Raw genomic sequence first — 17,674 nt, 5'->3', positions numbered from 1 at the left:
TCTGGCGTCACCCCAGGTGAGTAGGCACCATTCTCATCCAGAGCCCTCTGTTGCACATATGTTTGTCTCTGTTATCTTTCCTGAATTTCCCCCGCTTTCCCAGCATAAGGCGCTAGTAGATTCAGGCGCGGCTGGGAATTTCATTAACAAAGGATTAGCTCATAGTTTAGGGATCCCCATTGTTCCTGTGAATATGCCTTTCCCCGTTCATGCTTTAGATAGTCGACCATTAGGGTCAGGGTTTATCAGGGAGGCAACCGCTCCTTTGAGTATGGTAACGCAGGGGGGTCACAAGGAAAAGATTAGTCTTTTTCTTATTGATTCTCCTGCGTATTCCATGGTGCTGGGCCTACCCTGGTTAGCTTGTCATAACCCTACTGTTTCGTGGCCACAGAGGGCTCTCACGGGGTGGTCGCGAGAGTGTTCAGGTAGGTGTTTAGGGGTTTCTGTTGGTGCTACTAAGGTGGAAAGTCCAGACCAGGTCTCCACCGTGCGCATTCCCCCAGAATATACCGATTTGGCTCTCGCCTTCTGTAAAAAGAAGGCGACTCAATTACCACCCCATCGACGGGGGGCTTGTGCGCTAGATCTCCTGGTAGACGCTGCACTTCCCAGGAGTCACGTGTATCCCCTGTCGCAAGCGGAGACGGTGGCTATGGAGACATATGTCTCTGAATCCCTGCGTCAGGGGTACATTCAGTCCTCCATTTCACCTGTCTCCTCAAGTTTCTTTTTTGTGAAGAAGAAGGATGGAGGTTTGCGCCCGTGCATTGATTATCGAGGTCTCAATAAAATCACAGTGAGATATAGTTACCCGCTACCTCTTATCGCTACGGCGATTGAGTCAATGCACGGGGCGCGCTTCTTCACTAAACTGGATCTCAGGAGTGCGTACAATCTGGTGCGTATTAAGAAGGGAGACGAGTGGAAGACTGCATTTAGTACCACCTCAGGGCATTATGAGTACCTAGTCATGCCGTATGAGTTGATGAATGCTCCATCAGTCTTCCAATCATTTGTGGATGAGATTTTCAGAGACCTGCACGGGCAGGGTGTAGTGGTGTATATGTAAGACATTCTGATATACTCTGCTACACGCGCCGAGCATGTGTCCGTGGTGCGCAAAGTGCTTGGTCGCCTGTTGGAGCATGACCTGTACGTCAAGGCTGAGACATGCTTGTTCTTCCAACAGTCCGTCTCCTTCCTAGGGCATCGGATTTCCACGTCAGGGGTGGAGATGGAGAGTGATCACATTGCAGCCGTGCGTAATTGGCCGACTCCCACCACGGTAAAGGAGGTGCATCGATTCTTAGGGTTTGCCAACTACTACCGGAGATTTATCCGGGGTTTTGGTAATGTTGCTGCTCCCATTAGCTCACTGCTCGGTGCGCTTGCAGTGGTCAGCTGAGGCGAACAGGGCTTTTAGGCACCTGAAGGCTCTGTTTACCTCGGTTCCTGTGTTGGCTCATCCGGATCCCTCTTTGCCGTTCATAGTGGAGGTGGATGCATCTGAAGCTGGGATAGGAGCAGTGCTCTCTCAGCGCTCGGGTACGCCACTGAAGCTCCGCCCCTGTGCCTTATTTTCGAAGAACCTCAACCCGGCGGAGCGAAACTATGATGTGGGGAACCGGGAGCTGTTGGCTGTCGTCAAGGCTTTGAAGGCGTGGAGATATTGGCTTGAGGGGGCTAAACACCCTTTTCTCATCTGGACTGACTATCGCAATCTGGAGTACATCCGGGAAGCGAGGAGACTGAATCCTCGTCAGGCAAGGTGGGCCATGTTTTTCACCCGTTTTGTGTTTACCCTCTCTTACAGACCAGGCTCCCAGAACGTGAAGGCAGACGCACTGTCCCGGCTGTATGACACAGAGGTCCATGGATCCCACTCCCATACTCCCAGCCTCTTGTTTGGTGGCGCCGGTAGTGTGGGAGCTGGACGCGGACATTGAGCGGGTGTCACGTGCAGAGCCCTCTCCCCCTCAGTGTCCAGCTGGGCGTCTGTACGTTCTGTCTGCTGTTCGTGACCGACTGATCTATTGGGCCCACACGTCGCCCTCCTCTGGTCATCCTGGGATAGGTCGGACGGTGCGCTGTCTTGATGGGAGGTACTGGTGGCCCACTTTAGCTAAGGACGTGAGGATTTATGTTTCCTCCTGCTCAGTGTGCGCCCAGAGCAAGGCTCCTAGACACCTGCCCAGAGGTAAGTTACAACCCTTACCCGTTCCACAACGGCCGTGGTCACACCTGTCGGTGGATTTCTTAACTGATCTTCCACCTTCACAGGGTAACACCACGATCCTGGTCGTTGTGGATCGTTCTGTCGTCTCCTCCCTTTGCCCGGTCTCCCTACGGCCTTACAAACTGCGGAGGCTCTGTTTACACACGTCTTCCGGCACTATGGGTTGCCTGAGGATATAGTGTCTGATCGGGGTCCCCAGTTCACGTCAAGGGTCTGGAAGGCGTTCATGGAACGTCTGGGGGTCTCGATCAGTCTTACCTCAGGTTTTCACCCCGAGAGTAATGGGCAGGTGGAGAGTTAACCAGGATGTGGGTAGGTTTCTGCGGTCTTATTGCCAGGACCGGCCGGAGGAGTGGGTGAAATTCGTGCCCTGGGCAGAGATGGCCCAGAACTCACTACGCCCTTCCTCCACTAACCTTTCTCCCTTTCAATGTGTATTAGGGTACCAGCCGGTTCTGGCTCCATGGCATCAGAGTCAGACCGAGGCTCCTGCGGTGGACAATTGGTTCCGGCGCGCGGAGGAAACTTGGGAGGCCGCCCACGTTCACCTTCAGTGCGCCATACTGCGCCAGAATGTTGGCGCAGACCGTCACCGCAGTGAGGCCCCGGTGTTCGCACCAGGGGACAGGGTCTGGCTCTCGACCCAAAACCTGCCCTGCCAGAAGCTGGGTCCGCGGTTTGTGGGGCCGTTTAAAGTCCTGAGGAGAGTGAACGTGGTATGTTATAGGTTACAGCTACCCACTAATTACCGTATTAACCCCTTGTTCCATGTGTCTCTCCTCAGGCCGGTGGTGGCTGGCCCGCTCCAGGAGGCTGAAGTGCGGGATGTTCCTCCGGGGCGGAGGACATCGAGGGGGTCCCGACGTACTCCGTTCGATCCATTTTGGATTTGAGACGTCGGGCGAGGGGCCTTCAGTACCTCGTGGACTGGGAGGGGTACGGTCCTGAGGAGAGAAGCTGGGTTCCGGTGGAGGACGTGTTAGATCCCTCCATGCTGTGAGAATTCCACCGTCTCCATCCGGATCGCCCTGCGCCTCGCCCTCCGGGTGGGAGGACTAGATACATAAAGTACTATCATTTCGAAATGGTAAAACATATGTATGAAGCACCCTCAAATTGAAGGTGACATTCTGTACTGTCGGCTTATATAAAACATGTGATCTCAAATCCAAAATGCTGAAGTATAGAGCCAAATGAATAGTTTTAGCTTCACTGTCCAAATAAATACGTAGGGGCGTGTATGAAGCGAAGTGTATGCAGGTGCCTTAAATAAAATATTGTGGCCCTTGTATGCTTGTATGTTTAGGGATAAGGGAGAGTAAGAGGAGTGGATTAGGGTGGTCAGCAGGGTAGAGTGAATGTTGTGAGCATATGGGAGGGCAGTGCAGGTAGAGTGTGAGGGGTAGGGGAGGGCAGATGGGGTGTGAGGGGTATGGGGAGGTAAGGTAGGGTGTGGGGTGGGGGAGGGCAGATAGGGTGTGAGGGGTAGGGGAGGGCAGATAGGGTGTGTATAAATAAAGTCCATGCGCGTGTCCAGGTGTCTTTGATCAGCCAGTGTTCACCGGACAGACAGACAGACACCATGAGACTGCTCGCTCTGATACTGCTGGTTGGAGCTGCTGGTAATTAAACACATACACACACACACACACACACACTTTAACATACTCTACCAATTATATATCAAAAACTATTCGTAAGGAATATTAATCTTACATATAGCTTATAACAGCTTTCAACTTTTTTACCAAACAGGCTGTTTTTATGTGATGTAGAACAATTCTGATGAATACTATTCAGAGTGCAACAATGTCCTCATCTCTCCCCTCTTGTGACCACTCTCTCTGTATGGTGTCTCTCTCTGTGTGTTTCAGTGGCAGTGCCCCGTGAGGATGGTAAGATCATCGGTGGCCAGGAGTGTGAACCTCACTCCCGACCCTGGATGGCCTCCCTCAACTACGGGTACCACTTCTGCGGAGCCGTGCTCATCAATGAGCAGTGGGTGCTCTCTGTCGCTCACTGCTGGTACAAGTGAGTAAGGGTGGAGGGCAGGGGAGGGAAAGGGAAAGGGGGATACCTAGTCAGTTGTACAACTGAATGCATTCAGCAGAAATGTGTCTTCCGCATTTAACCCAACCCCTCTGAATCAGAGGTGCGGGGGTCTGCCTTAATCCACATCCACGTCTTCGGCGCCCGTGGAACAGTGGGTTAACAGCATTGCTCAGGGGCAGAACAACAGATTCTGGGCCAATATGAACCAAAAGGAGGGCTCTTCTATGTCTTCCGCAGTGTGACACTTTGAATCTTATCAAACTGACATGAGGTTTCTCTGTAATCATAGTTGTATCACCCTGTCTTTCCCTTTGTCCTCTTCCTCCTCTCCTTCCTCTGCCCTTCCTCTCCTTCGTCCTCCTCTCTCAGCCCCTACGCTATGCAGATCATGCTTGGAGAGCACAACCTGCGTGTGTTTGAGGGAACTGAGCAGCTCATGAAGACTCAAAACATCATCTGGCATCCCAGGCAAGCTACACCCACACTTACCCCTTACACATCACTTTAGGGAAGCCATTTTATAACAATCGAACCGAGACTGAATGGAGTTTTATCACATTACATGATTCAATACAAATCCCTTGGCCTCTCTCTCTTCTCTCTGTAGCTATGACTACCAGACGCTGGACTATGACATGATGCTGATCAAGCTGTTCCACCCTGTGGAGATCACTGATTATGTGAAGCCCATCCCGCTGCCCACCAGCTGCCCATACGCAGGCCTCCCCTGCTCCGTCTCTGGCTGGGGCAACATCGCCACCGGAGAGGAGGGTGAGACGGACCAAATACCCCTGCACTTTACCTTTACAAAACTATAACCACAGAAACTACACCCAAACACACTATACCAAACAAACTTTACCAACATTAATTATACCCTAAGTACCTTTATCCACACAGAAGAGGTATGACTACGGATAAATTATATTAAATAACTAAATCTCCCTGCCTTTTATTTCTTTCTCAGTTAACATGCCCACCCGTCTGCAGTGTCTGGATGTGCCCATACTGGAGGATGAGAAGTGTGAGATGGCCTACCCTGGCATGCTCACCCGCAGGATGGTGTGTGCTGGATACATGGACGGAGGCAGAGACGTATGCAACGTACGTACAGTATATGACACCTTTTTGATGAGCCCTTTTACTATCTTTGTTGTTTAGTCATTTATAAAACACAGTGGTACATATTAGGATCAACCTGAATTGATTTCTTACCTCTCTCTCTGTCTCTGTCTCTGTCCCTTTCCTCTCTCTCTCTCTCTCTCTCTCTCTCTCTCTCAGGGGGACTCTGGCAGTGGTCTAGTGTGTTTGGGTGAGGTTCATGGCCTGGTGTCCTGGGGTCAGGGCTGTGCCGTGCCCGGATACCCCGGAGTCTACGTCAAAGTGTGTGAGTTCCTCCCCTGGATCGATGAGACCATGAAGGCCAACATGTAACACCACTAGCTGCTTTCCTCCCTGTCTCTCAGACCTCCACTCCTCCAAACTCTTCCTCCCTGTCTCTCAGACCTCCTCTCCTCCAAACTCTTCCCCTCTCTCTCTCTCTCGTTCTCCTCCTAGTTTAATACTAAAGTGGAATCAGCACAGAGTGTAAGCATGTCAAACACAATAAAGCCTGAAGTTACACTATCTTCCATCTGTCTGTCTTAGGAACTATACTTTCATTACTATGTGCATTTTTATTGGTATGATCAGTGGGCAAACTTCTGAGTACATTTTAACAACTTGAGGGAGGTGCAAAATTTTTATTTGGGTTTCATGTTTGATCATATTAACATACAACTATAGTATGTAGGCTATATACCGTACTAGTCATACATCCCGGACAAGGTTCTGAGGGACTCTGCCCCACTCTGTAATTTGCAGTCATGAATTAAAGCCGAGGTTTGCAATATGTTTTAAGTATGGGGTAAATTATGAGGTAGCATATTTTCAATGCCCTACATACACACATCAAGCAATGAAATAATTTGACCTGTTATTGGAACTGTGCAGCAGCTAACTCTGTTTGCTGTGCAGCAGAGGGCATCAGTGAGTTGTTCCATCAGTCTGTCCTTCTTCACTCACTTTGATGTTATTATTAGTAGATCAACAGGGCATTCTCCCTCCATATTAAGGCATACACAAGATACATACAGTGGGGCAAAAAATTATTTAGTCAGCCACCAATTGTGCAAGTTCTCCCACTTAAAAAGATGAGAGAGGCCTGTAATTTTCATCATAGGTACACTTCAACTATGACAGACAAAATGAGAAGAAAAAAAATCCAGAAAATCACATTGTAGGATTTTTAATGAATTTATTTGCAAATTATGGTGGAAAATAAGTATTTGGTCACCTACAAACAAGCAAGACTTCTGGCTCTCACAGACCTGTAACTTCTTCTTTAAGAGGCTCCTCTGTCCTCCACTCGTTACCTGTATTAATGGCACCTGTTTGAACTTGTTATGTTATATAAATTATTATTATTAATTATTATTTATATTTAGTTGTGTAACATTAAGTCACACACAAAGTGGTGAGGTTTCAGGTTATTGAGCAAACCATACAAACCAAAAGTGTTTATAAAAAAATGTATTCAGAAAACTGTATGGCTACGGCCAGTAAACATCAGACCTAGGGAGGAACAAACAGTGAGCTAACATTGGTCACATTGCCCTATTTTATTTGTCTATCTCCTGAGCTTCTTTAGGATGTAGGCTACAGTACACAATTATCTTCTTTCTGACAGACATCTTCCATATGTCTTAAAAGCCTAAAATGCAGTTATCCATCCACTGCAGTATGCATTTAGAGCTCACCTGTTAGTGCTGGCAGTGTGGTGTGTGAGCGCTCTGTCTGAGGGGGTGTCACTGTGAGCCTGTGGTGGAATAAGGACACACCTTTACCTGTCTACCGAAGCCCCAGTTGAATATGGGGCTTCGTCAGTGAATATGGGTTAGACTTCTTATTTCCATTGTGGTACTGTTACTATCAATTCTGTAGAGTGTGTGTATGGGGGAACTTACAGAACGCGAGTTAGAGTGGGAGTATTTGGCCAGTATATCGGGCACAGAGGGCTGTAAGGGGGCTTGTGGGGAAGGGCAGTGGGAGGAGGTGCTCTGTTTGGGAGGGAGGGGTGGAACGAGGCGAGAGCTGGGGAACTGGTATTCTTCAGACGACATCTGCATCAGAGAGAGAGAGAGAGAGAGAGAGAGAGAGAGAGAGAGTCATTGCAAGAGAAAACCCCCTGAGACAGAGACAGTAAAAGAGAACCCCACCCCCACCCCCACCCCCACACACAACAAAACACACCCTCTTCATATAGGCCAGGTTTTTCATGACTAGCTGTACATCCTCCAGGTCATCTTCCTCTTCCTCTTCCTCGCTGACAGACAGGTAAGGCTCCACCAGGATTGACTCTGTCCCTCTGATGTCACAGCGACAGTAAGGGCAGGTGTGTCCATCCGACTTCTGCAACACATGGAATGATCACACCAGGTTTAGCAGAAAAAACATTATCTACACATCTGTACTGTCTGTTAATGTGTGGAAACTCATGTGTCGGTGTACGTTTGTGTATTGTTGTATCAAATCAATTCACATTTTATTTGTCACATACTTCGTAACAACAGGTATAGACTAACAGTGAAATAGTTACGGGCCCTTCCCAACAATGCAGAGAGAAAATGATTGCTGTATGTCAAAAAGATCCCTGGGATGATGCAGTAATTTGGTTCCGTCAAGAGCATTCCTGAGCAGATGCATTTCCCATGCTGTAAGTATAATACCCATAATATTGTCCTTTCTGTGTGTTATTTGCATTTACAGTAAAGCAACTGGTTTAGCATATCAAATTAAGATTGAGCATTCTACCGTAGTTCACTTTTGTAAAAACCGGAGTATTTTGTTCAAATCTATTCTATTGTGTCTTCTTGTCCCCTGAATTGTGACTGTGACAGTGTGTGTCAGTGTGTGTCAGTGTGTGACAGTGTGTGACAGTGTGTGAGAGTGTGTGAGAGTGTGTGACCAGGTGAGGAGTGGAAACTCTAAGGGCGAGTCTCCTCAGTGTGAGTGTAGCATGAGGAGGATGTACGCTTCGGCTCACACAGGAAGTCCTAACCCACATGTTAGGACACGATGGCCAATAATACTGCTCTAGGTGCTGCTACGCCGGTTCACCTACTGATGTGTAGTGGGCTGGCTCACTGACTGACACACAGACGGACAGATTAACTGACTGACTGACTGACTAACTGACTGATTAACAGGTGGATGGGAAGACATTAACTGTCTGACCAAAAAACAATTCCATACAGTTAACCCAAATTGGTATGTTGATGATATATAATAATAAAAGAGGATATGGCTGGTGATGTCAGAGACATTGTGTGAGGGAACGATGTGTGGTTTGGCTTTGAGGATTTTGTTGGTGATGTGGTCAATCACAGAGTAGGCATACCTGCCATCCCGTGAGGCAGGGTTGGCACAGCAGGTGTCCGCAGGGCTGGATGCGTGTGTCCTTGTCTCTCTCTGTACAGCTCTTACACAGCTGGAAGGTACTACCCATCTCACAGTACATCTCATACTCGTCCTCTGTGACTTTGACCCTGCTTCTCTGTGCTGGTTCACACAGACTGGTGAGGTCTGGGTTCACATCACGTCCGTCAGGGTAAAGATAGCTGCAGACAAACACAACACAGAATTACACACACATTATGTAAAACGATTACAGGCCTGTGCAAATGTTGTGTGTTAGTGTTGGTCAGCTTTTTGTTCACCTGCACCCGCCCACAATTTTTAATAACCCATCAGCACTCTGTCATGGGAAAAAAAGGTTGAAAGGGGTGTATCTTGGCTATAAAAGACCTTTGTACTTTTGTCTCGCCACTCTCAACGGAGCATTAGAAATGGTGGATCGTTGACAAGTCATTGCTATTGCAAAGCTCTCATTATTAAAGATTTAGTTGAAGTATAACTCTGACTTGTGTGATAAGTTTTTCTCTCCTCATTTGATAGTAAAGAAATGAACCACCACAACTCCTGTTCCCAAGTCAAAATTTTGCCTACATTTGGTGTATCATTTTACTGCAAGAAATACTTAATTCTGCAGGAGTTAATATTAAGGCTATGTGAGAAGCTATAGACGTACTGTTAGTGTCCAGATTTTGGTTTCCATTGAACCCATCTGAAAAGTAGGCTACAGTTCCTTTGACTTGCCATAGGCCTATTTGAAGTCCCCATCTTGTGACTGTCAAATTTGTATAGAGTCTCACAATCATCACACATAAATAACATAACATCACACTGCTATCATCCTCTTTTACCACTTCACAAATCTTTCCCAAACATGACTTTTATGGCCCTCCCTTTCCTTTATTTTCAACTCTTCATTTCACAGCTTTTCTCTAATTGAATTAAACTCTGGCATTGTCCTTTTTGCCTCCATGTATTGAAGTGAGCTTTTTCTGCCAGTTACCATAAGCATTTGGCGATTGGCGTGTACACTATTTAGCACTTGTACAGTTAGGCCCTAAAGCTTAGGCTTATGCTCTAAAGCCATTGCCAGAAGGCCTAATATAATTAAATTAAAACCTCAATGTTTGTGGATTTTTGAAGGTATTGTTTTCTCTTTATTCAAATCGCCCGCCACCCACCGTCCCTTCACCCACACAATACTTAATGACCCTGAACCCACCGTCCCTTCATCCACACAATACATAATGACCCTGAACCCACCGTCCCTTCATCCACACAATACATAATGACCCTGAACCCACCGTCCCTTCAGCCACACAATACATAATGACCCTGAACCCACCGTCCCTTCACCCACACAATACTTAATGACCCTGAACCCACCGTCCCTTCATCCACACAATACTTAATGACCCTGAACCCACCGTCCCTTCAGCCACACAATACTTAATGACCCTGAACCCACCGTCCCTTCAGCCACACAATACTTAATGACCCTGAACCCACCGTCCCTTCATCCACACAATACATAATGACCCTGAACCCACCGTCCCTTCATCCACACAATACTTAATGACCCTGAACCCACCGTCCCTTCATCCACACAATACATAATGACCCTGAACCCACCGTCCCTTCAGCCACACAATACTTAATGACCCTGAACCCACCGTCCCTTCATCCACACAATACATAATGACCCTGAACCCACCGTCCCTTCAGCCACACAATACTTAATGACCCTGAACCCACCGTCCCTTCAGCCACACAATACATAATGACCCTGAACCCACCGTCCCTTCAGCCACACAATACATAATGACCCTGAACCCACCGTCCCTTCATCCACACAATACTTAATGACCCTGAACCCACCGTCCCTTCATCCACACAATACTTAATGACCCTGAACCCACCGTCCCTTCATCCACACAATACATAATGACCCTGAACCCACCGTCCCTTCAGCCACACAATACATAATGACCCTGAACCCACCGTCCCTTCAGCCACACAATACTTAATGACCCTGAACCCACCGTCCCTTCAGCCACACAATACATAATGACCCTGAACCCACCGTCCCTTCAGCCACACAATACTTAATGACCCTGAACCCACCGTCCCTTCATCCACACAATACATAATGACCCTGAACCCACCGTCCCTTCAGCCACACAATACTTAATGACCCTGAACCCACCGTCCCTTCAGCCACACAATACTTAATGACCCTGAACCCACCGTCCCTTCATCCACACAATACTTAATGACCCTGAACCCACCGTCCCTTCACCCACACAATACATAATGACCCTGAACCCACCGTCCCTTCAGCCACACAATACTTAATGACCCTGAACCCACCGTCCCTTCATCCACACAATACATAATGACCCTGAACCCACCGTCCCTTCATCCACACAATACTTAATGACCCTGAACCCACCGTCCCTTCATCCACACAATACTTAATGACCCTGAACCCACCGTCCCTTCAGCCACACAATACTTAATGACCCTGAACCCACCGTCCCTTCAGCCACACAATACATAATGACCCTGAACCCACCGTCCCTTCATCCACACAATACTTAATGACCCTGAACCCACCGTCCCTTCATCCACACAATACTTAATGACCCTGAACCCACCGTCCCTTCATCCACACAATACTTAATGACCCTGAACCCACCGTCCCTTCATCCACACAATACATAATGACCCTGAACCCACCGTCCCTTCAGCCACACAATACATAATGACCCTGAACCCACCGTCCCTTCAGCCACACAATACATAATGACCCTGAACCCACCGTCCCTTCATCCACACAATACTTAATGACCCTGAACCCACCGTCCCTTCATCCACACAATACTTAATGACCCTGAACCCACCGTCCCTTCACCCACACAATACTTAATGACCCTGAACCCACCGTCCCTTCAGCCACACAATACTTAATGACCCTGAACCCACCGTCCCTTCATCCACACAATACATAATGACCCTGAACCCACCGTCCCTTCATCCACACAATACTTAATGACCCTGAACCCACCGTCCCTTCAGCCACACAATACATAATGACCCTGAACCCACCGTCCCTTCAGCCACACAATACATAATGACCCTGAACCCACCGTCCCTTCATCCACACAATACTTAATGACCCTGAACCCACCGTCCCTTCAGCCACACAATACTTAATGACCCTGAACCCACCGTCCCTTCAGCCACACAATACATAATGACCCTGAACCCACCGTCCCTTCATCCACACAATACTTAATGACCCTGAACCCACCGTCCCTTCAGCCACACAAAACATAATGACCCTGAACCCACCGTCCCTTCAGCCACACAATACTTAATGACCCTGAACCCACCGTCCCTTCACCCACACAATACTTAATGACCCTGAACCCACCGTCCCTTCATCCACACAATACTTAATGACCCTGAACCCACCGTCCCTTCATCCACACAATACATAATGACCCTGAACCCACCGTCCCTTCAGCCACACAAAACATAATGACCCTGAACCCACCGTCCCTTCAGCCACACAATACTTAATGACCCTGAACCCACCGTCCCTTCACCCACACAATACTTAATGACCCTGAACCCACCGTCCCTTCATCCACACAATACTTAATGACCCTGAACCCACCGTCCCTTCATCCACACAATACATAATGATCCTGAACCCACCGTCCCTTCAGCCACACAATACATAATGACCCTGAACCCACCGTCCCTTCATCCACACAATACTTAATGACCCTGAACCCACCGTCCCTTCAGCCACACAATACATAATGACCCTGAACCCACCGTCCCTTCACCCACACAATACATAATGACCCTGAACCCACCGTCCCTTCAGCCACACAATACTTAATGACCCTGAACCCACCGTCCCTTCATCCACACAATACTTAATGACCCTGAACCCACCGTCCCTTCATCCACACAATACTTAATGACCCTGAACCCTGAAACCATGTGTTTGATGTATTTGATACCATTCCACTGATTACACTCCAGTCATTACCACCAGCCTGTCCTCCCCAATTAAGGTTCCACCAACCTCCTGCGGTGTGTCCATGAGCGTGTTTACTTACCAGCCCTCCCTGAAGCCCTGGATGAGGGCCTGGTAGAGAGGTGTATTCTGGGGGATCGTCTGTACGATGTCGCCATCACCAGTCACATGACCAATGGCCCACTGGCCCATCCGAGTGCAGCTCAGACGGAAGACGTAGCTGGACAGAGATACACAGTTCACATGGAAACGTCTTTACTGTAGTTGATACAGATTTGACCATGAAATACAGGTAACCGCCAAAATAAAAGAAACACCAACATAAAGTGTCTTAACAGGGCGTTGGGCCACCACGAGCCAGAACAGCTTCAATGCATCCTTGGAATAGATTCTACAAGTGTCTGGAACTTTATTGGAAGGATGCGACACCATTCTTCCATGAGAAATTCAATAATTTGGTGTTTTGTTGATGGTGGTTGAAAACGGTGCCTCAGGCGCCGCTCCAGAATCTCCCATAAGCGTTCAATTAGGTTGAGATCTGGTGACTGAGACAGCCATGGCATATGGTTTACATTGTTTTCATGCTCATCGAACCATTCAGTGACCTCTCATGCCCTGTGGGTGTCATCTTATGGGGGCATAGCCATAGTAGCCCAAATAATGGGCAAAATAATGGCCTGCCCAGCATTTTTGTACATGACCCTAAGCATAATGGGATGTCAATTGCTTAGATAGCTCAGAAACCACACCTGTGTGGAAACACCTTCTTTCATCCTTTCATACTTTGTACCCCTCATTTCCTCAAGTGTTTCCATTATTTTGGCAGTTAACTCTACTTATCTAGGTATTATTCTTTACTATCACTATAATTATAATGATAGTGTGTCCCATTAAAAGTAATCACTGCAGATATTGTTGTAGGTTATGGTAAACCTCCTCTCTTTTCTCCTGAGCCCCTCCTATCCCCCTGTTCCTTCCCTTCATCTACTCTCTCTCGCCAAACCCCAAACCATCCACCCTCAAACAATCTCTCCTGTCCTCACCTCCCGGGCTGGTGCAGGTAGTTTTGGAGGCGGGCTTTGACCTGGTCGTAGGTGAGGAAGGCCATGTAGCCGGGATGGGTCACTGCCAACTGGTTCCAGTTCCTCAGAAGAGACCTCCAGGGCTGACAGGAGAGGGGAGGACATATTTACTATCAGTTGAAATATGTGTTATTATTTTCCACTTTGGAATGTTCTGGCTTTCTTTAGACAGTGGGAGACAGAAAGAATGGGATAGACATCTTGGAAAGTGGCAGAATGCATGTTCACTAAACATTATGTGAGGTGTCTAATTAACCAGGATGTAGGGCTACTTAGAACAGGGCTAACATATATGGATCACATGTACCTGGAATAGCCTGGTGAAGATGTCAAACTCGAACACTGAGATGTGGTTGTTACAGGTGAGATCTACAGTTGACTTTAGAGCCATGGACTCCATCCCCTCTTCAAAGTCATGGACCCTACGGAGATGCTGCTTAAAACTGCTCCACTGCACAATACACCTAGGAGAGAGAACGAGAGGAGGGGAGGAGAGGGAGAGAGGGGTGGGAGATAAAGGAAGAAGGAAAGTGAGAGAGAGAGAGAGAAAGAGAGTGAAAGTGAGAGGAGTGAAAAAGCAAGTGGAGGAACAGAATACTTTTCACAAGACTAGAAAGAAACTGCCTACATCACCAGTCAAAAGTTTTAGAACACCTACTCACTCAAGGGTTTTTCTTCATTTTTACTATTTTCTACATTGTAGAATAATAGTGAAGACATAAAACAATGAAATAACACATGGAATCATGTGGTAAGCAAAAAATCTAAATATATTTTATATTTGAGATTCTTCAAATAGCCACCGTTTACCTTGATGACAGCTTTGCACATTCTTGGCATGCTCTCAACCAACTTCATAAGGTAGTCACCTGGAATGAATTTCAATTAACAGGTGTGCCTTCTTAAACCTCTTATGGCTGCAAGCCCGAGGTCGGTACACCTATGACAACATCCAGCTCAAAGTGCAGAGCGCGAAATTCAAAAAAATTTTTTTTTTTTGCAGTTATATTGCAGGTGTGTTACCGTCAGTTAGTTTATTCGAAAGTCTTATTTATCATATTCAAAACATTTACGAGTCAGTTGTGTGATTTTAATATATTTAAATTATCAGTGTCCACAAATTCTCAAAAGGAACACTTATGGATTTGGAGAATAGCCTCGAGCCATTCTTGTATTGGCATGGCAAATTACATTATTAAACTCCAAATGCAAAACGACATTTGGATACTTTCGTGGAGAAGGAGACTGTGCCTAGGCTATAGAAAACATAAATTGAATTCGCATTTGAATCACTGCTATGTTTTGAGACGACAAACACCTGAGGCTGATTCCAGGATATTTGATCCGTGTTCATGCGGAGGACCATGACCATGAACGGTCACCAGACTCAAACCACAGTGCCACTGGATTTGCGCACCACAAAGAGGGAGTGTGGGAACGGTGCCGACTGGACTCCCACCAGCAAAGGTCTCTCCGTTCGGGTGAGAGTGCCGTATCCCACTGCCCCACTCACGGAGGATGACTGTCCAAACGGAAATCCCAGCCCTACTGTGGAGCCGCTGGCGCATCGTTGTGGATCATCGTTGATAAAACCTCCTGTGAACACGGGAAACCCGGCAGTTCTGGAGAAAAAACACTCCCCAGCTGTAACTTCTCACACGCCATTCACTCCGAACCCTGGTGAGCGCAGCACAACAGACACACGAACACAGGACATATCTTCCTCGAGGCTTCCTTTTAGGAAACGTCAATTTCCTACCGAATGGGAGACGCCGGAACAGTCACGTACCCCACCCGAGAGAGAGGAGCGCTTATCCCCCTACAAAGACTTGTGCTGCAGACCGAGTCCTCCAAATATTTTTTTACAGAGCTACGACAATGAGAATATTGGTTCCCTGGCATCCGTCTCACACAGACAATTGTCCGTCGCCAGCGGTTTTGACAATGGACACCAAAGCGTCGGTCCGGTTCGTTCAATGCAAGCACCCCGTCCTTACTGTAAGTTAGTCGCCCTTGCAAAAGACACGTAAAAAAATATTAAAATGAAAGTGTACAGCCCATGACATTATTATTCAAAGTTTATCCCATCGCATTTTCTTATTTTTTTTCCTAATCGAGCAAAACAAAATGCGTAATCATATCTGACAGTCATGTTATAAGTGTATTAATTTGACTATAATCAAAGGTATTGGTTTGAAAGAGAATATACTTCTGAATCAGTTAGTGGTCATTTGCCTTTGAATCAAACTGTTTTTTTCTGTGGTATGTTCCTTCATAGAACGTGTGTGTGTGTCATTGTGCAGTGATGGTTAGTCTTGCTTTGGAACCCCAGTCATTGAGAAACTCTTTTGCCAGACCTTCCAGCGATAAATTATTGAACTGATTAAAAACTTGCAAAACATGTCAATGGGTCATCTGTAATTTCCTTATTTCACAGTATTGTACCAAACATCTCTCTCGATCTGCCCCCTCCCTCCCTCGGTCACCCAGATCCCTATCCAGGGTACCCATTCTACTCCTGGCCCAGCAGGTCACCGCTGGTTGTGAACGTGCCTGTCTCTCACCTCCAGTCCTCTCTTTACCCGACAGGACACACCGAACACCTGCTGGCAGATGTTGCCCAGGCGACGTGCCAAGATGACGACGGCGACACGTATGTTTGTTTTTGAAAACCCTACATGCATTGAACTTCAGTTAGTCTCATGAAGCAGATAGGGCCTAGTACTGTTGCCCTCTGAGGGTTCCTTGCTAACTCTGACTACCTGCTAGGCGCTATGGACTGGGTCGAGTTCAGTAGGTCATTTTTGTTTTCCATTTCAAAACATTTGACCCTGATCAGTTAGGTATGTGTTGGAGGGAGAGGAGATGTCACACAGTCTGTTTGTTTTGGTCTATGATTCACCTGGCTGTGAGGGGTGTTGGTGGTGAGAGAGGAGTGTGCTGTGTGTACCCTTACCACACCACACCCCACCACATTCTTTACCTTCATTTCACTTCCTGTCTCCGTAATGATTATTGGAGTCAATTCTCTGCTCTGCTGCTCAGTGAAAGTGTCACTGGGTGAGGGGGATTCTGGAATTGAACTTGACCTCTGTGATCTGTACTGTGTGTGTGTCGTGTTCTGTGTCTGTTTGCATTGTTGGTGTGAGTCTTCATATGAGAGACAGGCTTGTCTCTGGGAGGCTGGGATGACTATTAGAGTAAGGTGACCAGATAACAACACACCAAAAAACATGAAGAAAAAAGATATATATATTATTCCATGAGATATCTTTATCTTTTTTTTAACCCCTTTTTCGCCCCAATTTGGTGGTATCCAATTGGTAGTTACAGTCCTGTCCTATCGCTGCAACTCCCGTACGGACTCGGGAGAGGCGAAGGTCGAGAGCCGTGCGTCCTCTGAAACACAACCCAGCCAAGCCGCACTGCTTCTTGACACAACGCCCACTTAACCTGGAAGCCAGCCGCACCAATGTGTCGGAGGAAACACCATACACCTGGTGACCGTGTCAGCGTGCATTGCGCCCGGCCCGCCACAGGAGTCGCTAGTACGCGATGGGACAAGAACATCCCTGCCGGCCAAACCCTCCCCTAACCCGGATGACGCTGGGCCAATTGTGCGCCGCCCCATGGGTCTCCCGGTCGTGGCCGGCTGCTCACAGCCTGAACTCGAACCAGGTTCTCTAGTGGCATAGCTAGCACTGCGATGCAGCGTCTTAGACCACTGCGTCACTCGGGAGGCCGCCCATGGAATTATTTTTAACTATACATTTCCGCTACAGTCCTTTCACATAC

The 17,674-nt window shown here is 47.5% G+C and overlaps 3 protein-coding genes across 3 annotated transcripts; 2 read left to right on the top strand and 1 right to left on the bottom strand.

Annotated features, from left to right (window-relative positions):
- The first annotated feature begins 3,784 nt into the window (after nt 1-3,784).
- On the top strand, nt 3,785-5,919 carry LOC120048641 (trypsin-like). The gene is made up of 6 exons (XM_038994747.1): nt 3,785-3,861; nt 4,114-4,270; nt 4,661-4,759; nt 4,899-5,062; nt 5,259-5,395; nt 5,573-5,919. The coding sequence occupies exons 1-6, from the start codon at nt 3,822-3,824 to the stop codon at nt 5,723-5,725; spliced, it is 750 nt and encodes a 249-aa protein (XP_038850675.1). The 5' UTR covers nt 3,785-3,821; the 3' UTR covers nt 5,726-5,919.
- Nucleotides 5,920-6,724: 805 nt separating this feature from the next.
- Nucleotides 6,725-14,339, bottom strand: LOC120048634 (E3 ubiquitin-protein ligase CBL-like). The gene is made up of 7 exons (XM_038994738.1): nt 14,187-14,339; nt 13,841-13,962; nt 12,880-13,017; nt 8,730-8,949; nt 7,583-7,741; nt 7,297-7,452; nt 6,725-7,148 (listed from the first exon to the last, which is right to left on the bottom strand). The coding sequence occupies exons 1-7, from the start codon at nt 14,277-14,279 to the stop codon at nt 7,086-7,088; spliced, it is 951 nt and encodes a 316-aa protein (XP_038850666.1). The 5' UTR covers nt 14,280-14,339; the 3' UTR covers nt 6,725-7,085.
- A 637-nt stretch (nt 14,340-14,976) lies between these two features.
- Nucleotides 14,977-16,548, top strand: LOC120047229. The gene is made up of 2 exons (XM_038992758.1): nt 14,977-15,877; nt 16,370-16,548. The coding sequence occupies exons 1-2, from the start codon at nt 15,232-15,234 to the stop codon at nt 16,546-16,548; spliced, it is 825 nt and encodes a 274-aa protein (XP_038848686.1). The 5' UTR covers nt 14,977-15,231.
- Nucleotides 16,549-17,674: the final 1,126 nt, after the last annotated feature.

Source organism: Salvelinus namaycush, chromosome 5, assembly GCF_016432855.1.
Source record: "Salvelinus namaycush isolate Seneca chromosome 5, SaNama_1.0, whole genome shotgun sequence".
NCBI classification, from domain to species: Eukaryota; Metazoa; Chordata; class Actinopteri; order Salmoniformes; family Salmonidae; genus Salvelinus; species Salvelinus namaycush.
This window is presented reverse-complemented; position numbering and strand designations above follow the sequence as displayed.